The sequence below is a fragment of the Equus caballus genome, chromosome 5 (genome assembly GCF_041296265.1).
Source record: "Equus caballus isolate H_3958 breed thoroughbred chromosome 5, TB-T2T, whole genome shotgun sequence".
Lineage (NCBI taxonomy): Eukaryota > Metazoa > Chordata > Mammalia > Perissodactyla > Equidae > Equus > Equus caballus.
Genome location: NC_091688.1, coordinates 71,008,698 through 71,032,597, shown reverse-complemented (window position 1 = coordinate 71,032,597; position 23,900 = coordinate 71,008,698). Strand labels below are relative to the sequence as shown.

Sequence of the window (23,900 nt, the reverse complement as noted above, 5' to 3'; positions counted from 1 at the left end):
GTAGTTCCTTTTTTGGGATAAGAGGAAATCCTAGATTGCACGGGGTGGGGGAGGCTATTGTTATTATTTTTATCAATTCATTCATTTATCTATACAAGTGTTTGTAGTAGGCAAACTGAATATAAATTCTGTGTATATTACAACTTCCCTCATAACTAGAGAAGATTTTTCAAAAATAATTTTGATTAGAAATTTTGTTTTCTGTAAGCACTAGAATGTAAATGTGAGTTCAACGTGAATGTGCTACAGAATGTTGGTGTGAGGATTTCTAGAATTTTCTATATATACTGGGATTGAGCAAAAACTTGGAAGGCAGAAGCCATCGAGGCTAAAATGCATTTGCAATCTATAATAGCTTGTTAGGGACATGTGTGATATCCAGTTAGGAATATGCTGGTTTAAGGGCAGGGCAGAGGGATGCCATTGGGATGTCATTGCCCCTCCTCCTTGGGGAGGGTCTGGGCTTCTCTGAAGCCTGGAAGCACACTGCTGCATGACCTTTCAGGGGCCTCATTCTAAAGATCTTGACAGAAGGAGGCACCAGCTACTAGACATCAAACTCTGTCACATCAAACCAAAAGCTCTGGGGGAACAAACCCGGTGGTGTTGTTGGAAAGACTCAGCTGTTGCTGGGAGTAGGCAGAGAACAGTGGCAGGCTAACGGCCACACTACGCTCCAGAGCCTTGTTTCCAGGCCTCAGATGCCCAACCCTGCCCACTTTTTCTCCACCTTATGTGGCTGCAGTAAAGCCTTCTGCCATCCCTTGTGGAACTCTTCTTTCTCGCTCTGTAGGCAGCATGGTATAGTACAAGGAATCATGACTAAGAATCAGAAACACATTTTTTCATCATGAAGTGGCTCTGTGATGATGGCTAAGCCACTTTATCTCTCTTAGCTTTATTTAGTTTCCTTATCTGTAAAATGAGAGGGTTGGATATAATGACCTCTAAGTTTCCTTCCAATTCTGAGGATACTAGGATTATTTGTTGCCACAGCCAGTCTATTGCTTTTATTTTAAGAGCATCCTTGAAAAGCTGGTTGTTGGCAGGGAGGATAGTGAAGTGCTGATCAGCTGAATGCAGGCATGCATATTTTTCACTTTATATTGATAATTACTACTTACTTGAAACTGATAATTGACACTGTGTTTACAATATGAAAAGCGTGTAATAATCTCTGGATTCAAGCCACATAAACAAGCGTGTCTTTCCTGAGGGGTTTTGTGATGCTGTGTGAGCATGTTATTCATGGGTCTTTTGTCATAAGGGATTGCCATCAGGAAAAGATCACCTGCTGCTCTTCTGCCTTTCCCCTGCCTTCCTCCCTCGCCCCTTCTCTCTCTTCTTTACTTTTTAACACCTGTCTGTCCTGTTTTTAGTGTCATCCTTAATTTCAGTGTGGCAATTCTAGAATTTGGAAAGGAACTTTCATTATAATAGATGCATTGAGCCTGGGAGAAAATGTGTCTTCTAAGGCAGACGTTTCCGCCACTTTAAAGTAACCAAATGAAGGAAAAGCAGTCCCGGCGTGGGGACGGGGGGGGGGGGGGGGGGGGGGGCGGGAAGAAGTGCTTAGGGCAGCGTGCGCTTGTCTTACACGCTAGTCCCAGTCCTGAGAAGCCGTGTAAAGTACTTATTCTTGTATTGGTCATTTCCCAGTTGATTTTCCTTGCTAATTTTGGAAATGCGTTCCCCAGAAAGTTTTTTGACACAACACTTAGTAAAAATAAAAACCAAGAATTGTAATCTTTCCTTAAGGAGAATTTTGTGGCTTACTTCATATCATGTGTGTGCATTTAATTGTTCACGCAAGTCTTCTAAGAAGATAGTCAGTAATGTGCGTTATACATCCGTCTCAGTTGTTTCGCATGTATTAAATGTTGCTGTTTGGATAAGTCATAATCTCCTGGAGGAGTCTTCTTGGATGGGAAGGACTTTTATCTTTGGAGCGGCCGCACAGCCTATATGGGGCAAGCTATGGAGGTGTGTTTCTTCAGAGAGAATTCCTTAACAGTGAAGGTGTTCCTCTTTTTTAAATGTGGAATCAGCTATCAAGTGGCATTGACTAATAGAAAATATTTTGTTCTAAGACAAGTCTTTTTCTCTGAGCCTTAGTTTTCTCATTTGTAAAATTTGGATAATACTAGGATTTTCTGGTGTACCTCACTGGATTGGTATCAAGATTGAAATTCCAAAGCCTGTTTGATAGCTCCACATTATGTATCTAAATGATATCTCATATTAATTGTGGCAAGACAGAACTTTTTATTCCTTCTCTCCACAAATCTATTTATTCCCTCAGTCATTGCCTTTTTTTATCTATGAACTACCATCAGTGACTTGCTGAATCAAAGGATACTAGTCATTTTGATTTCTCTTGTTTCCTCTTCCCACATTATCCTCATCAGTAAGTTTGGTCAGCTCTACTTCTAAAACATATATTGAGTCAGAATACTTCTTTCCATCTCTATTGCTATCGCTTAGCCCAAGCCACTATCATTATTCACCCGGATGACCACCACAGCTTCACACATTGTCTCCTTTTTACACTCTTGCCTCCCTTGGATCCAGTTGCCACACAATTGTCGGAGTAATCTTTTAAAAATATAAATTAGATCATGTCATTGCCCTGTATCAAATCTGTCTAATGATTGCTCACTGTTCTTGGCATAAAATTCAACCTCCTTACCAATGCCATTAAGATACTCCCTGATCTGGCCCTGCCTACCACTGTGATCTCCTTGCTCTAGATGTTCCCATCACACTGGGCTTCTAACCATGAAAATCCCAAACTTGTTCCCACCAGAAGGCCTTGATACTTCGTTCTCTCTATCTGGAATGTTTTTACCTCAGAACTTTGCATTCCTGGTTCCTTGTGATGTCACCTCCTCAGAGAGACTTTCAAGTTTTGCCATCCTCCACCTGCTCCCAGTCACCCTCTAGCCCTTTACTGTTTTATTTTCTTTACAGCACTCTACTATTTGAAATTATCTGATTCATTTATGTATTTACTTGTTTTTTGTCTCTTTCCTAGACTAGAAGGTAGGGACCTTGTCTGTTTCATTCATTGCTGTGTCTATGAGGTGATCAAATATTTAACAAAAGGTTAGGCCCAGGCATTCACCAGTTGAACTGGAAGCTGGCCACAGTGGAACCTTCCTGCCTTGCTGAATCATGGGGAAGTCCGGGGGGGAGGGTGACCCAGGGAAGAGATGAGGTGGCCACTGTGGAGGGGGTTGGGGTGCTGTGGGCAGCAGCTGTTGATGACAAAATATGAAAGAAAGAAGGAAGGTAACTTCTTTTAGGTAACTTAAGAGGGAAACTCTGAAAACGATCAAATTGGACATAAAGTGTAAAGTGGTGTCTTCCTCATCGCCCCAGGATATTTGTGGTAATGATGAGCCCACTGTGGTGTTTGAGATGCAGAATCAAAGCAGAGATCATAGACCAAGGGCAGTACTGGTAGACAAAGTCACATCATGACCTTGTGTTTTTTTTTTGATAAACTTTTTTTTCCAATTTTTTTTACTGTGGTAAAATATACATAAAATAAAATTTACTGTCCACCATTTTTTCTTTCTTTTTTACTATTTTTTCTACTGAGGTATAATTGACTTAACATTATATTAGTTTCAGATGTACAACATAGTGATTCAATATTTGCATATATTACAAAATGATCACTAAGTCCACTTAACATCTGTCACCATACGTAGTTTCAAAAAAAATATTTTTTCTTGTGATGAGTCTTAACCATTTATAAGTGTGTAGTTCAGTGGTATTAGGTACATCCATCTTGTTGTGCAACTATCATACCTTGCTTTTGAGTGTGACATTTTGCGGCAGACATTGTGTACCTGCAGAGTCAGGGCTTTGCTTGTGGCTTCTCTGTTAGATCATGCCTTTAAGTATGTCAGAGAAGCTTTTGTGTTTCTATTTCCTTATCTCTAAGTGGAGGAGAGGCTTTTTATGTTTTATCTGGGAGAGCTGTTTGAGTATCAAAAATACTCCTGTAGAACACAGAACATCATAAAATATAGAACATCGTGTTCAGTAAGAAATCCACAAACCCCTCTCTGTGGGTGATCCTAAAGCCAGGGTTGCTGGGATGATGTGGCCACTGGAGATCACAGTGCCCCTTAACAGATGACAGACACCCGTTTCAGGGAAGTCCCTGCTCACGAAGCATCTCTTTATTCCTGAGCTGTGATGGTGTGCTCCCTGAGGTGGACGGCTCAGAGTTTAAGATGATCAACTTTGCTGGAAAGGTATTTCCCTTTCAGCACAATACTCAGTGCAATGTTAGAGTTAGGAAATAGAATGCTTGGACCATCAGAACAACCAAAATACTCTCATATGAATTTGAAGAAGATGACTTTAAAAAATAAGCATGAATTAATTAAGTTCTTGCCGTGTGATTAAAGACCAAATCTTCACTAGTTACTGTATCGTTTTGAGTTCACAGAACTTATGATAAAGAGGTCACGGAGAATTTGGATCGGGCCATGATGACTGAAGGATTGGAAAATAATATGTATGAGGAGAAATTAAAATAAGTGTGATGGTTTAACTTAGAAAATTAAATTCAGAGTTAAAGAATTAAGAATTTTTTTCAGATGTGTGGAGGATGCTTCCACAGAGGTGGTAACCATGTTGTATTTTCCTTAACCCACTTGTTAAGTACTCGAATTGCTAAATAAGGGGTCTAATTATGGATTAACTGGGACTGGTCTGAACCAGATGTCATGTCTGGATTAGAGATGACAAGGCTAAGGTGTGTAGACTTTGTAATCATGTCTGTGTCTGCTATTTATTCTGCAGACTGCCCTTAAGGCCTTAGTAGTTATATTCCACCTCTAAGTCTACTACTAATTGCAAAGAGGCCATTCTCTATCTGGAGCAGTGGCTGAGAGCAACCACTTTGGCAGAACCACAGGCTTGGCCTTGAAACCACTTGGTATTTGTATGTCTTGAGCAAGTTACTTAACTCATCCAAACTCCTGTGTTTTTCATCTTTAAAACGGAGATAATAACACCCCGCCTAACATAGTTGTGGTGAGGACTGAAGGAGGTCATGCTTATGAGGGTGTTGAGGCAGCGCCTGGCATTTTAAGCGCTTAGGAATGGCTGGTGGCTCCATGCAGGGAAGTTGTGTGGCCTTCCAGAAGGTTCTCAGAGCCATTGTCTTACCTCCTTTGAAGAGTTGAAGGCTGCTCCCCCTGTCTGCTTATGTTCCCTCCTTTCCACCCATTTTACACTGACATCCTTCCTGTATTTAACATGCAGAGGGTTGTTAATCTGACGACTGCTTAAGATAATTTACTGGAAGGTGTGGGTATGAGCTTTTTTTTTTTTTCCCTCCTAGGATGTTATTTGAACTTTAAAGTAAGAACTTGTCTAAACCAAATGAGTTTCTCATTTTTGAGATGTGTGTTCAGACATTTATTAGTTCAGTAAATGTTTATTTAGCTCAGATGAGCTCTACCCAGCACTATAGTGGGCTCTAGGGAATACAAAAATAGAAGAAAAATAGAAAAAAAAGAATGAATGCCTAGCTTAAAATAGAGGACAGTTGAGCAATAAATAATTGGGAAAAGTGTGCAGTGGGTGCCAAATTTGGATAAATATTAATTCACTCAACAAGTGTATTACTAGCCCTTATCATACACACAGCCTTGTTCTAGGAGTAGAGGATGCTAAAGTGAATAACTCCTGCCTTCTGGGGTGGGAGTTGGGGGACCAGAATCAAACCTGGAGGGAGGGTGGGATCAAGGATGGCCACCTCAGCAGGCCAAGTGGTGAGGGAAGATCCGACAGGGGGAATAACTTGGAGGGGAGGATGCTTTTTTTGGGGGGCGAGGAGAGGGGTTGGGAGATGCTTAAATATATTTTAAATATCTAGTTTGAAAAGAGGATGATTTAATTAAAATTAAACTTATTTAAATTAAAAAAGTGGCATAACCACAGTATAGAAGAAAAGTAGGAAAATTCTCCAGCACTCTAAGCCTGAACTATTTACTTACGTGTAATTGCACTGTAGTTTTGTGAACTTTTTTTCAGTTGGCCTATGTATGTTTTGCCTTTTTGCTACTCTGGTGACCAAATAATATTCCATTTAGAGGGCATATCACTATTTAACATTTTAGATTCCTTTAAAAATTTTTTACAATGCAACATACATCTTTTGGCATTATAAATGTTTCTTTTCGTGGATTTTTGATCTTTAGATTGCCAGAAGTAGGATTAACAGAGTTAAAAAAATCAGCATTTTTTAGGCTCTTGGAGCAGGTTGGTATATTTATGCTAGTTCGCACTAAATTTGGTATTATGTGAAGTCTCAAGTTTCATATACTTTTGCATATTAGTTATAAACATTAAAGGTTTAGAAATTTGATTGCTGAAAAATAACTCATTGTTTTACTAATCATTTCTTTGATTATTGAGGATTATTATTCCTATAGTTTTATTTATATGTTTATTGACTTTTTGACTAGTTTGTGTTTTTTAAATTTGTTTCCTGTATTTGAACCATTTAAAAGTTGAAAAGTGGCTATCAGTCTCTTTCCTTTAAAAAAAGGAGTCATTTCCCTGTGTCTAATTTGTATCCAGACATACACCCCTAGAGATCACAGATGGGAAATCATACCTATCAGTCCAGATTTCTTTTTTATTGTTTTATGAGAGTGGATTTTTTTTTTTCTTTTTGTAGGGAAAGATTTGCCCTGTGCTAACATCTGTTGCCAGTCTTCCTGTTTTTTTTAATTTTCCTCCCCAAACCCCCAGTGCATGGTTGTATATCCTAGTTGTAATTCCTTTTAGTTTTTCTGTGTGAGCCGCCACCACAGCATGGCAGCTGACACATGGGTGGTGTGGTTCTGGGACTGGGAGGTGAACCCGGCCGCTGAAGTGGTGAGCACTGAACTTTGACCACTAGGCCATCAGGGCTGGCTCCCATTGGTCCACGTTTTTGTAAGAAATCAGGAAGTCTGTATACCTTAAATTCTGTTTCTCATTGAAATGATGTATTAATAACTACTTCTGAATACCAGAATTCAAAGACGGTTAATTGGAACTGCAGACAATAGACCTGTTGATCATTCAACAATGAGTGATCTACTGAATATACAGAAAATTATCTTCAGAACAGTATTATTTAAAAGTGGTTAGTGTATGTGTATTGAAACCATTGGAAAATGATAAACCAGGCCAACTCACTCTGAATTTGTTTTTGTTGTCATTGTTTGGACCAAGTTTACTTAGTTTCCTTACTCTCAAACTTCCAGTTCATTTGTAAATTGCAGTTTCAGAACTGCTTTATATTGTCATTAATAAACTATAGGTTAAACAAATGTCACTTAAAGTGTAGGTAAAATTATCAAGGAAAATGTTGATTCAAAATAATAAAGGCATTTACATTAAATATTTATGAAAACAGTATTATAGCGGATGTCAGCTACTAGTGTTCTGTCAACCCCCTGTGGTTTCTTGGTAAGTGTGACAGATAGTGTTTGCTTCAGCTTATAGATACTGGGGAGAGGAAGGGAGGAGTGGCACATGGCTGGGGCAGGGCAGTTTCCTGTTTGCAGTTCTTTCCTTTTATAGTTTGATGGGCAAGAATGCTTTTGTGATATTGCCTGTAAATAGGCCAGACAGGCTTTTCTCCTCGTGGGCTTCTGTGTCTGCTGACTTTAAAACAGATCAGGCTCCCTAAAATCGTGCAGAATTTTCAGTTTGAAAGTCCTGTTAGTCTTCTGCATAGGGGTAGAGCAATATTGTCTTTTCTTCAACTCTCCTTGGATGTATCATTCAGCTGTGGGCTAGGAAAATCAGCTGTTTGCTTTTCACTTGTGAAAGGTTTGTTTTTCAAGTTAAACTGAATAAACCTTTCCAGTATTTTTTTTTCTATTGTCCCTTTGGTATCCTGATAACAAGCTTCCTCTGTGCCGTAAATAAGCTCTCAGATTTATATGCACATACTTATCTACACACACACACACATACACTCTCACCCTGTTTTTAGTACCATGTATTTAAGTACTGATACTCTGCGTATGCTGATGCTGTTTACTCACACATTTCTGAATCTCACTAGTAGCCTTGAAATGACATATACTTTCTGTGTGGAAAGCTTATGTCCATTTGTTTCGCTTATATAATGAATTAAGGGAATATATTTTTTTAGTGCTTGGAATTATTTACGTACTTGTTTATTATCTCTCCCTTTAAGGGAGGGAACTTTGTTTTGTTCCCAAAGCCTCAGTATCTAGAACAGTGTCTGACGAATCCTAAGTGCTCAATAAATATTTGTGGAATGAATGACTGAATGTTTAATTTATAAATAAACAATAATAACATTGATAAATACATTAATAATAACATTGCTAAATTAGTGGTTGTATCCATAGTTCTTGAAAGTTTGGTGTGGAGTAATTTAAAAACTGGAGTGCTTAAAAATGAATTATGAAGTCAGTACTAATTGTAAAAATAGCAGCAAGAATGACAGTGTTTTGAGGCATTAATTTATTTTTTTAAAGTTGCTGAATAAAACAAGATGTTTTATATAGATCTCTAAAATTTTGGAATTATTTCCTTTATTTATATTGAAGGATTTTTCCCTCAGTAGGTAAGTAGCTGCTAATGAATGTCAATAATGTTTTTTAACAGCTGTCCTTACAATCTCAGGATAACTTTTAGTAAGAAGCAATCCAAAACCTTGAAAAAAGAATACTAGAAAAATTTGTAATCAGAGTTGAATCTTTAAAAATTTTAACTGTATGCATTTTTATGGAAAAAAATTAGAAAAGAGGCACCGGAAGGCCCGAAGACATTATCTTTCATCAGAGTGTGACTTGAAATGTATTTGCAATGCCTGATGTGGGAGTAGGTCTGCCATCTGGGTTAGTCTACAGTTAACCAGTCCTGTGTATGTCTGCCTGGGCCTCCCCAGGCGCTTGCATGAGTGTGAGCCATCTCTGTTCAATCTTACACAGCCATCTGGACAGAACAGGCTCACATTTACACATGTCCACAGTGCAGAGCTCCAGGCTTCCGAAGCAAGGAGACATTTACTAGAATAGATGCAGAAACCGTAGATAATACTTCCAAGTTTTATGCAAAATGAGGTTATTTGGCTGCCCAGTGATTTCTACCGCAGTAAAATCTGATAGAGGATGCATTTGATTGTGTTTATTACTTTCTCTTAGTTTAAAAATAAACGTATGTTAATTTAAAAAAAAAGACTCACTTTTGCAGAACCATTGATGTATCTCTACAAGAGACTTGATAGGGAAAACCCTGCTCCAGTCCTGTCTTCTCAGGTTTTGCTTGGAGAATCTGAGCCCAGAGAGATCGCCTGCCTTGCCCAAGGTCAAATCCAGATGGTGAAAGAGAGAGACTAGACCAGAGATCCCTAAGTTCCCCATTGGAGCTTTATCCGCTCAGCACGTAACTGAGCAGTGCCGGTCTTGGAATAATACTGCATGTAAACCATAATATTATGCAGAAGATTCAAAACAACATGTAGTGTGGACAAGTAGAATTTTCCAGTTAGAAATCAGTGTTTCAAATACACTAGTCATGCAGTTTCTCTTCCAGGTAGCGTCTGAGATGTAAGTCTAGCTAATGGTGTTAACAACCAAAGTACCTTTGTGTTCCAACCAGGCGAAATGGCCGTTCTCACATTTACTTTGGTGAGGTCCGTGGATGTCTTAGAGGAGGTCTAAGTGTCACCAGTGATAGGGCAATGCGAGAACCAAGGAACGACATGAAGCAGTTTAGGCTGAATCTCACCACAGGGTTTTAAAGCTGTTTTCACTATAATCCACAGTAAGAAACATTTTATACTGCAGCTTAGTACACACGCTCACACGCATGCACACCATTCACATGTATAATTGAAACAAAAGATTCCTGACAATTCTTACCTTAGAATGAATACTGACATTTTCTATTCTATTTTATTTTTAAAAAAGTCTTTACCCATTAAATTGATTTTGCTGCTCACTAGTGGGTAGTTACCTGCAGTTTGCAAAGCGCAGCCACTGGAGGAGCTGCTTCCTGTGCTCAGATCGGAAATGTGTTTCTGTGTTTTTAGGGCATTGCTGTGGCACTGAACGTGTGAGGTGTTGTTTGGCCTGTCTGGGTTAGTCTACAATTAATGTGAACAGCTTAAGGAAGATGGAAAGTGTTCTGAACTCAGAGCCTCTTATCGCTGAATATCAAGATGTGCGGCTGGCTGCCATGTGACCTTGATTCAGCTGATTCTTGATTGTCAGGAAAAGCTGAGTTTGTTTTAAGCCCTCAAATAATACAATTTATCTTATCACGCTTTCCTTTGGATCACTGTTTCCCTCAAACTCCTCTCCTCCACGTCCCCTTCTTCCTGGCAGCCAAAATGTGTATTTATTCATTTGGGGACAAACTTGAATGAGAGAAGCCTGTGCTCGGGTCAGCGTTTGGGGCCCCGAGGAGCCGGTGCGGAGCCTGCCTCTGGTTCTGTTATGTGAGAGCCTCATCCTGTTTAGTTTCTAAATTTACGCCGATGGTTTGTAATGCTCTAGTCACCTCAAGACCATCTCATCTTAAACCTGAGGTTTATAAGGGGTTTTGAATGCATAATTTTAATCTCTGTAAATTTTATTTCAAGAAAGTTTTTTCTATTTGATATAGTAAGACAGTGGCCTTTTCTCTATTATGGACAGTGAATTAATAAATGAAAAGCCCTTTCCACACATACTTTTTGAAATTTGTTTTTGAAATATAGACACCTGAGCTAACATCTGTTGCCAATCTTTTTTTCCTTCTTCTCCCTAAAGCCCCCTAGTATATAGTTGTATATTCTAGTTGTAGGTCCTTCTGGTTGTGCCATGTGGGATGCCTCCTCAGCATGGCTTGATGAGCAGTGCCATGTCTGCACCCAGGATCCAAACCGGTGAAACCCTGGGCCCCCAAAGTGGAGCGGGTGAACTTAATCACTTGGCCACAGGGCCTGCCCCTACTTTCTGAAATTTTAAATAAAGCAGGAGCTAATTGTAGCTCCTGTTGAGGTTGCTGTGCGTTGAGTTATTCCTAAGACTTTTAGTGCCCAAAATATGGTCACCACGGTAATAAACTTGGACCAAGCCCACGTCACCTACCAGGTTCCCATGTTAGCGGCAGCCTGTCTCTGAGTTTTGCTTAGTTCTCTTCTTCATTGCTCTTCTGCCTCCACCTTGCTTCTCCTGTGCCCACCCATCCCCCACCCGTCTCATTCCCCCAGGACAAATGCTTGTAGGGCCTTTGAATTTTCATTATGAAAAACCAAGCTTATATGATGAGCACCTAAAGGCAGGGATGTAGTTAGATAGCAATTCACGGTTAATCAAAGTATGTAAATAGTAGGGCTAGGAAAGGGTAACTTTAGCCTAAAAGAAATGTTCAGAGTTGTGGCAGTGCCTCAGAGAATTAATTTCATAGGGGAGTAACATTTGTGGTTCCTAGTTTCAAATTAATGAGCAGACAGACAAGCCTTTCCATGTGAATCAGACTTTACAGTTCTTTCTCAAGTGGGTGTATGTGAGTCATTTAGTGGGACCTGCTTTGGGAAATTTCTTAGTTAACAAAAAAACCAACATAATTCCTTCTCAGAGAAATCTTTCGTGATGTTTTCTCTGTAGTTTGTCTGCCCACTTCCCACCCCAAGCTGTTTATTTTGTCATTTCTTACAATCTGACCAGAGCATGGCTTAATTATAGCTTTTCTCCCCTTGTCTTGCAATTAATTATGTGTAATATCATCTACTAGAATGAGCTCTTTGTAGTTACTTGCTTTGCCATCTCTCTCTCCTAGAACGAGCTCCTTGGGTAAAGGGATTTACTCATATTTGTATCCCCCGTGCTCAACATAGTGCCTGTCTCTTTTGTTTTAAGAATAAAGAGATGATCGAAATAGGAAACAGCCCCAGAGAGAATTCAGATTTCCCATGGTGGCTGATCTCGTATTAACAGTGTGTAAGAAACGATGCAGACGGACTCCAAGCTCAGGATCTTCATCACATCACCCCTCCCCCCAGGCCCTGCCCTTGGCTTCTGTCACCAGGGCCTCAGCTGCAGTGCCTTCAATTTGAAATTGACTGCTTGTTAGAACCTATAGGAATGGACCCCTCCTGTACAAAGAATTTAGGGCTATGCTGTAACTCTCCTAATAGCATGGTAGGATATTGTCTGTCTTGGAATTGAGGAAGCCCTAAATCCCACTAGTTTGAATGTGGCAAAGTGTTTATGTTCCCTTCAGAAATGTCTGAAATTTTGAGAAAATTCTTAGTGCTGCAAGTGAGTTGTAGTTTTGGGAGCAAGCCATGTATTTTACCCAGAACCAGATTTTAAATTTTAGTCTTTTTCTGGAAACACATCTGTGAAATAATGGAAATAGTGACAAAATGGGGTTAACATTTTAAACCAGTTTCTAAAATCATTCTGTGTTTTTGCCTCCAAGTCAGATGTATGAGTTAAAAAACAACACCACCTAATCCTGGCATGGGACTATCCCATTATTAGCACAAAGTTTAAAAAATATATTAGATGTTAAATTTGATATATGTGTACTGACTGATGACAATATTTTACTTCTGAATTCATGGAAGAGGAAGTCAGATATAAGTTGTTGATTAAGATCCTTCTATTGCAATTAAAATTTTTGAGATTTACCCAGAATGTGGGCCACGGGGCTCCTTCTGTAAAGTCTATTTTACGTTTTTTTTTTAAGGAACATTGGTTGACCAGGACCTCAGGTTAAATCCAAGACTTCAGAATGAGATTAGAGGGTCTGTGGCCTTTACCGTGTCTCCTCTGGCAATCCAGAGGATAATTTCTCCTCTGAAGAGTTGCATCATGGGAGCTGTACACAGTGATTCTTCACTAAGTTACAGAAACAGAGGTTAGAGAGGATCTCTTCTTGCCCTGCCTGCCCACCCCCATCCTTCTCCCCTCCTCCTCCTCACTGTGCTAGGAGACCCAGAGAAATTAAGTAACTTGTCACAAGAGGCAGAAAAGGGAGCGACAAGAACTCCCCTGTATTGTTGGCATTCCAGTCCTTCTTGCTCTCTTTGTCAGCAACCCCTAGTTTATTTAGACACCCATAGTCCAAGTTAACACCATTGTGTGAAATAACCAGTTACCCCTTTTCTCATCCTTTGCTCTCAGCTTTCCTTTATGCCTGTTGCTCATCCAGCAGTCCTGGGCTGTCTCTGTGTAGCCCTCATCTTTGTCTGTGCTTTTTCCCTGGACTACTTCCCCCTCTTTCTCCTTCCTGTGTTTCTGATCGCTTATCTCCTGTTGCTTTATTTCCTTCCTTTCCCCCAGTCCTTCTTTCTTAATTGGCTTGCATATTGGATAGCAGTACTTTAATAATTGGAAGTTTTTGTTGCATGTTACAGAAACTGGCTCTGACTTGCTCAAGCTCACAACTTTGTAGTGAATTTCCTGGTAGCTTAGTCAAAAGGGGGAAGTAGAGGGCTCCATAGCCTTCACTGTTTAATAAAAACTCTTTATTAGTTTTAATAGGAAATAGTCTTTCCCTCTCCCCTTCCATCTGGTTCATTTGTTCATTCTGTCGTTGAAGAGATAATTATTGAGCAGCTGTGCGGGATACTCTTCTAGGCTCTAAAGATACAGCAATGAATGAGAGAAAAATCTCTGTCCTCATAGAGCTTATATTCTACTGGGGGAGACAAACGAATGAAAGGTCAGCGGTAACAGCTGTGTGGCGACGTGCTAGGGACTGGCTGGCTACTTCAGATGGGAAGTTCAGAGAAGCCCTCTTTGAGGTGATGACAGTTAAGCTGATAAAGAGGAGGAACACTGTAGGCGGAGCTATTACCAGGTACAAAGGCTTTAAGGTGGGCATGAACTTGGGTGTGACTGAGGGACCAAGAGAAAGCCGATGTGGCTGGAGCACAGAGGGTGGAGAGGCTAATGTAGGTGATGAGTCTGCGGTCTCTGACAGGGGTTGTATGTAAGGGGAAGAGTTTGGATTTCATTCTACATGACATGGGAAACTGTTAGAGAGTTGAAATGATCTGATTTGCACCTAAAAAGATTTTTTAAACTCATCCTTTAGAACTCAACTGAAAGCTCTCCATGATAGTTATCTGTGTGTTTCAAATTTCTTTTAAACTGTGCCATAATCATCTGATTATTTACATGTCTGCCTTCCCTATCATCTTCATTTATGTATCCCTAAAATGTAACTCAGTGTCTACAAGTAGACACATGCATGGAGAAGTGGATTTGTCACATGGGTTGTCAACGACATTGGCAAAGCCTGTTGTGCCCTTGGAATTTCATTGAGAAGGTGGACCTCTTTTCTTATATCAGCTATCACTTAAAGCTAAGAAAATAATGTATATTTGTAGTTCTGTGATATAATTCAGATATTTAGCCTTCTGACTTCTGTAAGGATAATATTTATGACATTGGTTCTCAACCTAATTATGTATTAGAAATACCCATGGGCCAGACCTCTCATATCTGGTGAATCAGAATCTCAGGGGGGAGAAGTCAGGATATCTATATCTTAAATAGCTTTAAAGGTTTTTCTGAGGAATATTTTAAGTTGGGATTGCCTGACTTGGAAGATCTGAAGTTACATACAAGGGATGCTCTATGGGATCAGGAAGATATTTGCCTTGTTCTTGATATTATCCATGGTGCCTGGTACCATTCACTCTGCTGAATGAGGAAATGAATCACCAATGTGTAGAATTGGCAAATTCTTTGCTCATCTCCTTCTTTTCCTTTCTTCTTCCTCTTCCTCATTTTCCTTGCTACGACGAGTAAATCTGCAATGCAAGCCTTGCTGCTGATCAAAAGATGAGGGTGAGTGGCCAGCCCAGTGGTGCAGCAGTTAAGTTCACACGTTCTGCTTCGGCAGCCCAGGGTTGGCTGGTTCGGATCCCGGGTGTGGACCGACGCACCGCTTACTGAGCCGTGCTGTAGCAGGCGTCCTACATATAAAATAGAGGAAGATGGACACGGATGTTAACTCAAAGCCAATCTTCCTCAGCAAAAAGAGGAGGATTGATGGCAGATGTTAGCTCAGGGCTAATCTTCCTCAAAAAAAAAAAAAAAAAAGATAAGGGTGAGAAATCGCTGACCAACAGTGAAGGGGAGGTGTTTTCTCTGGAAGTAGTGGGTTCTGCCTAGAGGGGTGAGCCAGAAGGGGAGGGAAATTCCCAGTAGCTGCAGGGAAGGTGGACAGACTTCTTGTATATTATATATGTTGGGCCTGTGCACAATAGAGCTGTTGGTTGGATTTAGTTGCTTTAAATTAAAGTTGCCTTCACTTGTTTCAATTCCACTGTTTGTGAAATTAGTAAACTCAAATATTTGGGGAACATGCTTACTTCTTAAAAAAATGTACACACATTTAAGAGTGATTAATTCTATTATGTTCTTGAAGGACAGTTCTGTCACGTGGCATGTATTTGAGCAGTTTGGGCTAATGCACAGTAAAATTGCCACAGAATCTTTTCTGCAAACACCTGACGGATGGGCAGAGCTCTTGTTTCTTTTGCTTTCTCTAAGCAACAACACTTTGTGAATACTGGAAGAGAACAGCCAGTGCCTTGTTTGTGTTCATTGTTAGTTTTCTATTCTTGAGTCAATTCAAAGAACACTAGCTTACAAGTCACTGTGAGAATCTAGATCTGAGATTTAGTTCACGTGTTGTGTGGCTTCTGTCTTAGAAATTTGGATAACACCTCACCTACTAACTTCTTCAATTTGAACAAGAATACGATGACTACATTGGAAAAGGCTTTGTTTGTTTGTTTGTTTGTTGTCCCTCAGTTGTATGCTCTAGTTACTAAAATGAATACAATTGATTGTCTGGTCTACCTCCCTCCCTCCTTCTAGGAGATCTTAGGCTGCCATAAGTTACCATAAGTCCACGGGGAAAAAAGCACGCTTTGATCTCAGTGCGCTTGCACCCTGGTTGAGTTCCATCCCTGGCAAGTTTGGCAGTCTTCCTCCTGTGCATGTCCAGGAAGTTTTTGATCTTTCTTGTTCACTTTTCTCCCCAATTATTTCCCTCTGGTTACGTCAAGAAAATCTTTCCCCTCTAATATTTGCCCTGACTGCCATTGCCTCAGATTTTTAAATCATCCTAATCATAATGCCAAATATTGAAGAAGGCTATGCATTTCCAAGTGGAATTAGATATAACAAAGTACCAATCAAAACATTTGAAATAATCCAGAGTTCACTTTAGAGTCATAAACATGTGCATTGGGTTCCTCATGTTTTGCTAATCCAGCCTTTCCTCAAGTGTTAGTGTTGAGGGAAGATAATTTAAAAAGTAAACACACTTATTTAGTTGAATTATTTTGTTTTAGTTTTGAAATGTTTTCTCCCAAGTTTTATTTTAGATATATAATTTTAATTGTAATATGGAATATATTATCATTTTTGGACCAGCCTTGGAAACTAACAACAGTAAGTTTTTATCTTTGGGGAACTCTTTCCAGAGATCTAAATATTAGCCTTAACAAATAAGCTTTTAGAATATAATTCATGTACAAGTTAAGGACTTTCTGTAATTCATAATAGGTGTTAAAAGGATTTAAACACTGGTTCTTGGTCTATTGTAGTGGATCTCTCATCTACATCTTCATCATAAATGAAATTATGGTTCTTTGCCTTCTAAGCTTGATCAACTTCAGTCCTTGGTTTAAAGAACATGTTCTTCCCACTTTTTTTCACTTTTCTTTAACTTGAAAGGTTTTATGAAATACAACTCATACTACTCAGAAGTACGCAGTGAAATTCAGCTCGAGGAGTTTTTAACATGAAACCATTCCGTTTGAGAGTGTGTGTTATTCAAGTGATCTTCTGGAGCCAGTCTGTTTTTGTGTTTTATACAGAGGCCGCCTCTGAAAGATAGATGATATACAGTGTTGTGTTTACCTGTGTGTTGTAACATAGCAGCCCTGTACTCAGCTTGTGTGAGACTAGGCGCTCACGTTTTCTTGGGACCAAATATTTTCTCCTTTTCTGCTTTAAAGGGTCCTTTTAAACTGCTGTGTGCTGAGAACATTGGCTTAGTGTTTCCTTGGTTTGCTTAATAAGGGGCTGGGCTAGTTCAATGAGATACAACCAGCTTAGCCATGTCTGTTTTGGAACATGAGCTCTCCTCAGGCTCGAGAAGGCTGTAAGTGTTACTGAGACTCTGCTAGCAAGAGACATATATTTGTCCTGGCTGTGGCTGTCAGTTCTGGAAGGAGATCTTTTCAGGCTGATTATGAAGATTCTGGTTCCCATCAGATTAGTTGGGAAGACACACATGGCTGACGTTGTCTGCAGTTCTTCTAAATTGCCCTTCAAAGAGCTCCCACTGGTTTTACTGTAATTACGCCCATGAGAGTGGTGGAGAGAGTATTTCTATTCTGAACTAATTCTCTAATATATGGGATAAAGTTCCCTGCTTGTTCACTGTATATCGTATCTCAAATTCAAATTAAAGTGTTAAGAGATGTCACATAAGAGTATTTCCGAGCAAACATCACCTCAACCAAAAAGCATAATCATTTCTAGACCTTGTTCTCATAAGGATTGTTAAGTATTTTTAGGGCAGAGACAAGGGATGGAGATAAAGACTCAACATCACATTCTGCCTTACTTCTGTAATTAGTGTTGCCTCCACATTTGTTAAGTACTGTCTTATACTTTGCAGGCCTCATAATCCATGATTTATAATAGACTCAAAACTTGAAGAACAGGAAGAATGACTTACCTTCTTTCACAATGTGTTCAAAGACTGTAGAAGACAAGATGCATTCATTCTTGTTCTAATTAGACTATTAGTACAATAGATTTAAAATAGACTGAATAAAATAAGATTGTTTTAAATATACAGTTGCATTTCTGGTTTGTAATCAGATTTACCTATCTGATTTGTAAGTGATTGTTTCACACTGAATATTTTTATTTCCGTAAGCAATTAGAACAAAAGTAGAATAAGTTGTGCATTTGAGAAATATTTGCCTTTTTCCTTTTTTTTGTTTTAATTTTAAAGTTGAATGCAGATATTGTTTTCTCAGTCACTGGTTATAATGGGAGGAAATGATTAAGAAAAAAATGTTGCTAAAAATAATAAAATTAGACGTTTTGTTTGTGCTTGCATATGACAATTAAGACTTAATGCTGTCTTCCGGAAAAAGCGGTTTATAAATTAAGTGCCTTGACATTTAAGAAGTCTGAGAAACAAAATCTTGGGAGCCAAGAAGGAGACTTTAAAAGTTTTATGTTTCAAATCTTTGCAGAGTTTCTCACCTGATGGTGTGTTTTTTATTTTTTGTTTTACTAGTATTTTTTGTGTGTGAGGAAGATTCGCCCTGAGCTGACGTCCGTTGCCAATCCTCCTCCTTTTTTGCTTAAGGAAGATTCACTCTGAGCTAACATCTGTGCCAGTCTTCCTCTACTTTGCATGTGGGTTGCCTCCATAGCATGGCTGATGAGTGGAATAGGTCCATGCTCAGGATCCGAACCCTCGAACCTGGGCTGCCAAAGTGGAGCGTGTGGAACTTTAACCACTAGGCCACAGGGCTGGCCCCCCATCATCTGAGAGGGTGTTTTTTCAGATGTTCACCCCGTGGACTTCTGTGATTCATTCTTTGCAGGTAGCTGGTAATTGCTTTCCTCTCCTAAAAACAAACCCAGCCTGGTAATCTTACTCTTCTGTTCATGAGAAGTTCACATAAGAAAAAATGAGTGCAGCGTCAACTCCCTCCTGCTTCCATGTACTTTGTTGGAGAGAGATGTGGGCCACCTTGGGATCTTCTGATATTTTGACCACAGATTGATAAAACAGGAGCCAGGGCATTTATTTTATGGTTGTTGATGTTAAGTCACCAGGAGACTCAGGAGACTATTGGAAGAGGCGGAACTGAGACGAGGATCAATGTCTATACTTTTAAAATGAGAAGGTTGTACTAAATGATGCTCTATATGGTCTATATGTTATGGTTTTGGTGTATGGCAATCATGAGGGATCTTTACAACCTCATGTTTTGATGTTTGTACGCATAGACAGGCTTTAGGGCTAAGGTGTCAGAAATAATACAGTTGTGGGTCCAGATTCACAAGGATACAGGTGGTGAAAAGGAGAAAAAAAAATATTTTGGGGCCAAAGTTTTATCTCCTTTCTCTGGTCCCTTGCTAGGGAGAGAGCAATGTGCTAGATCAAATTCTGAGTACTTTACGTATATTATTAATTCATTTGATCTTCCCAACAAACAGCCTTATGAGGCAGCTACAGTTGTGATCCCCACTTCATAAGTAAGGAAATGGAAGCACGTAGAGTTAATGTAATACAGGTCATAAGTAAAAGAGCCTGGATTTGAACCCAGGCAGCTTGGCTGCAGACTTGGGGTGCCTGACCACTACACTCTGTCACCTAGGCTCTAGTTGATGACCCATGTTCTGTGACTGTGTCACACTTGTTCTCACATAAAATGCTGTCTTTCTCTCCATCATTTGTTCATGCAGTTGTCAGACATTTTTTGAGTGTGTGCTATGCACAGTGTTGAGTCCTGCAGATACAGAATAGACAGAAATCTTGTTCTCTGACTTACAGCCTAGACAGGAAAAGGCAGACTAAAATAACCACAGAAACATGTGATGACAAACCGGGGGAAGAGTTTGGAGAAGGGCAGGGAGCTTTGAGAACATAAGATAGGGGCCTGATCTCATCGAGTGGCGAAGAAGTCTGCCTTACCAAAGTGACTTAGAGCTGTGGTCCCAAGGCAGAGGAGAGGTGGCCGTCTAAATGCTACCAGCATGCAAGGAAGGCTCCGGTGAGTCTGGTCCCTTCGTGGACCATTCCCCAGGCCCCTTTAGAGCCCTTGTTGTCAATAACTTTAAGCTCTGTAATGAGATTGCAGACTTTCCCTCTGTCCACATATATACGTATGGGATCTTGTGCTAATTGTAAGCATTAAGTAAATACACCTTGATCTTTGGTGACTTGTGTTCTGTTCCACTTCCTGCTTCCTGCCTTTTTTAAGGTTTTGAGAGTGGCTGAGTGTAGCTTCAGAACAGACACAGGGGAAGTAGGAGAATGAATGTCTGGGTCAGGTAGTATGCCTTGCTCTTGAAATGCTTTCTATAAGCTAATACAGATCATTTGAGTGAGAGCTCTTATTTTTAAAATCATCTTTTTCTTACTTTCTTTTTTTTGCAAATCATTGAGGAATTGACTATACCTAATTTGATGCTCTCATACAACTGGGCTCAAAAAGTTAATTTCACTAGCTCCCCTGGGCATTACAACTGAAGTTGTAGTGACATATTTTAAAAATCTCACTCACTAATTATTAATTAAACTGCATTAACTCTCTAGGGTCGATACACTCTCAGTACCTTACAAGTTTAAAGCTGTCATTCACTAAACATGTATTTACTGAGCATCTGTCTGACAGGAGGCATTGTAATGCTTATAGAAGTATGGAAAACTTGGTTACTGAGCCCAAGGAGCTTTCCACATTAGTATAAAGGAAGTTAATCACAACAGAGCTGTAAGGGGCCCATCAGGAAGTGTTTAGGAGCACGGATGGGGAGCCAGACTGCCTGACTCCGCCACACCCTAGCAGTGTGACCTTGAGTAACTGATTCTCAGCATTTCATGTGTAAAATGGAAATGGGGATTAATGGAACCCATCTCAGGGTGATTATGAGGATTAATGAGCCAAATTACGTAAAGTGCTTGGAATAGTGCCTGGCATATAGTATGCACTATATAACTTTTTGTATTTATCATCATCTTTATCGTGGTCATTATCTCTCTTAGAATTGAGTCTAAAGAGTGAGGGGAAGGGTTTCTGAGCTGAAGAAGAAATCCATTGTGGAGGCAGTATTTGAGTTAGGTCTAATGAAATAGGAAGAATTTGAATAGGCAGAGATGGCGTGGAGAGTGTTCCAGAAAAAAACCTCAGATGCCAGAAGGTGTCAAGTATGTTTAGGGAATGGTGAGGTGCAGTGATAAGGGTTTGAAATAAGGTGATAATGATAATCATGAAGGTCAAGTGCAGATTCACTGGGAAGCTAATGAAACTTAAGATTTGGGGCCCCTCACTTGCCTGGGCCCCTCTTTCAAGGCTGTTGGAGGGACCTTAGTGATATTTTTGTAAAGTTAGAAAAGATATTTGTATCTTTTTGCTGGTCACCCCAAATGATATGTTTCAGTCCCTCAATCCTGGATCTACCTCATAGTTGAAAGAGTCTGTGGGGGAAAGAATCAGTCTGAGTATTGATGTGACATGAGTGGGTGCAGTGAAGGAATGGCCAGTCAAAGATGACTTTTGAAATTTTGAGTGTGGCTGACTGGGAGGAACCCCTGATGGGAAAGGGGGACGATGGGAGAAGCCAGTTAAGGAGCAGTGGTTTCAGACCAAGCCAGTGCTCTATACTAGTTAGCTTTACCAGGGAAAGAAACATTTCTTTGTTAACCTCTGCCCCTCCCCATCCTTAACTCTTGTCTTACAAGCATAATAATTTTAAGTGATATGGGGCTGGGCAAAGGAGCACAAGCATGACTGCTAATTAATGGACTAGAACCCAGAGCACATACCATAGGGACATCTTTATAATGTCCGCATTTAGAACTCTGTACATATGCTAAACCTAGTTGTCTGAAACTTTTAAAGAGTCTCTCCTTTTTGATGTAAGTCTTCTATATTTGGTAAATCTTAGTGCTTCTAGGCTGTTTTTAAGTTATAACATCTGTTTTCTGGAAACTTCTATTTCGAAGAAATTTAATTGACTCAGAAATGATTGGAATGCTGATTTCACAGCTAACATGTCAGCGTTCTGCTGGTAGTACCTGACTGGGAAAGGCTGTTCTCAGCATTTGTTTCCTCTTTTATAAACAAATAAAATATTAAACAAATTACAGGAAATTAAATGCCAGAACTCGAGAATATTCTCTTGGATGGCCAAATCAAATCCTCAAGAGTATTTCCACTTTCCAGATCGTAAAATATAGATATAATTAACCTAGCAGCACAGGTTTCATTTTTAAATATTAGGGATATGTGTGTGTGTGTGTGTTGCTCTTTGCAGTGAGCCTTTTTTTGGGGGAAGTAATAGCACCTAAAAATAAAACTAAAAACATAGTAAGATCTGAGGCTGACGTCCCCAGGGAAAGACCGTTAGCAAATTCGTGACTCGAAGTCTGGTTTAGACTACTATATTAAGCCATTTGTTGTTTTAAGAATTACCCCTTGTGTATCAGAGAGATTAAGTTAACTGAGTAGAGAAATATAATTGTAAATTCCAAAATGCTTCTGAAATTCACATATATTATTTTTTGACGGGCTTTAAGGATTTAACAACCATAGTATTTAGTTTAAAGAAATGATTTAGAAGTATTTGCAGATTAATTCTAAGAGGATTTTATTTAACTTACTAGGTTGATCTGCTGTTCTTCTATAAAATTAGTCCAAACTTGATATTTATTACATTCTTTCTCAGTGAGTGGTGTGCACAAGCATTTTTAAATTTTAAGATTATATATTTTAATATTCATTTATGTGTAGCCTCTATGGCAAGTGACATGATTTTCCATTGGTAGCAATGATGTAAAACACTTTAGAATAAGTTGATTTAAGTTAAAAGAGTATGTATGTCTCTTTAAAGAGAAGTGGTAGTATGTGGTGCTACATGTGGTGGCAGAAGTGGGAAAGTTGATGCACGATTAATTGAAGTTTGGCAAACGTTGGTTTATTGGGAAACAACATATATTATGCTAGCTTGTAGTACTGTAATTTTAATTATGCTGTTAAATAAAAACCTCATAGCTATTGGTTATATATATATAAGTTAGAATGCTGGCTTTTTAAGAATCTTTTCTTAGAGAAATTGACTTATTTGGGTCTTTGGTATCTGGCATCAAAGTTAATTAAGCAGAAAAAAATCACTTTGGTTGACTCCTAGACAATTAAAAATAAGAAAGTATATATCAAATGCTTTTCTATTGAGAAGGTTTCTAAGACTTCCTGGCAAGAATAGTGCAATTTTATAAAAGTAATGCATGTACTCACTATTCCAGGGATAAATTGGCATGGTACACCAAGCACTATGCACGGGGCTTTGTTACATTTTATCAATCAAAGTTTGGGAAGATTCTTTTGGTTTGGGTTCATATGTGCTAATATCTAGTGAGAAAAGTAGCGTATTTTTTTTCCCCTGAGAATCAGAAAAGGGAAATCAGGATATTTAGAAGATGCTTTGAAGTTAATTTTATTTAGAAAATATTTTTAGAAATATTAGAATATATAGTAATACATTTTTGAGTATTAATTAAATATAGATTTTATTTTTGGAAAGAGTACACATTTAATATTTCATAACTGATTTAGTTACTCCACATTTGAAAAACAAATTACGAGGCTGGCTTGGTGGCATAATGGTTAAGTTCGGTGTACTCTGCTTTGGTGGCCTGGGTTCACGGGTTCAGGTCCCCTGGTGTGAGCCTCCGTCACTCGTCAACCATGCTGTGGCAGCGACCCACGTGTAAAGTGGAGGAAAATTGGCGCAGATGTTAGCTCAGGGCTAATCTTCCTCAAAAAAACAAATTAATACACATCTTTACAAAATACAGGAAATGTAGAGAGAGTAGAAAATATAATTAGTACTCTTTCCTCCCTTTAACAGTTTGAAGTCACTTAATTTTATTTTTTTTAAAGATTTTATTTTTTTTTCCTTTTTCTCCCCAAAGCCACCCCAGTACATAGTTGTATATTCTTCCTTGTGGGTCCTTCTAGTTGTGGCATGTGGGACGCTGCCTCAGCATGGTTTGATGAGCAGTGCCATGTCCACGCCCAGGATTGGAACCAACGAAACACTGGGCCACGTACAGGGGAGCGCACA

The 23,900-nt window shown here is 39.3% G+C and overlaps 1 protein-coding gene across 42 annotated transcripts in view; it reads left to right on the top strand.

Moving 5' to 3' along the window:
• CDC14A (cell division cycle 14A) overlaps nt 1-23,900 on the top strand; it is a 164,585-nt gene that overhangs the window by 37,540 nt on the left and 103,145 nt on the right. Inside the window, exon 1 of one of the 42 annotated variants that reach the window (XM_070268658.1) lies at nt 19,660-19,828. The exons of 39 other annotated variants lie outside the window; for them this stretch is intronic. In XM_070268658.1, coding sequence (XP_070124759.1) covers nt 19,801-19,828 — 28 coding nt within the window. In that variant the 5' untranslated portion in view covers nt 19,660-19,800. Of the gene's footprint in view, nt 1-19,659; nt 19,829-23,900 lie in introns of those variants that run through there. 2 more of the 42 variants (XM_023641556.2, XM_070268665.1) reach the window with 2 other exon arrangements.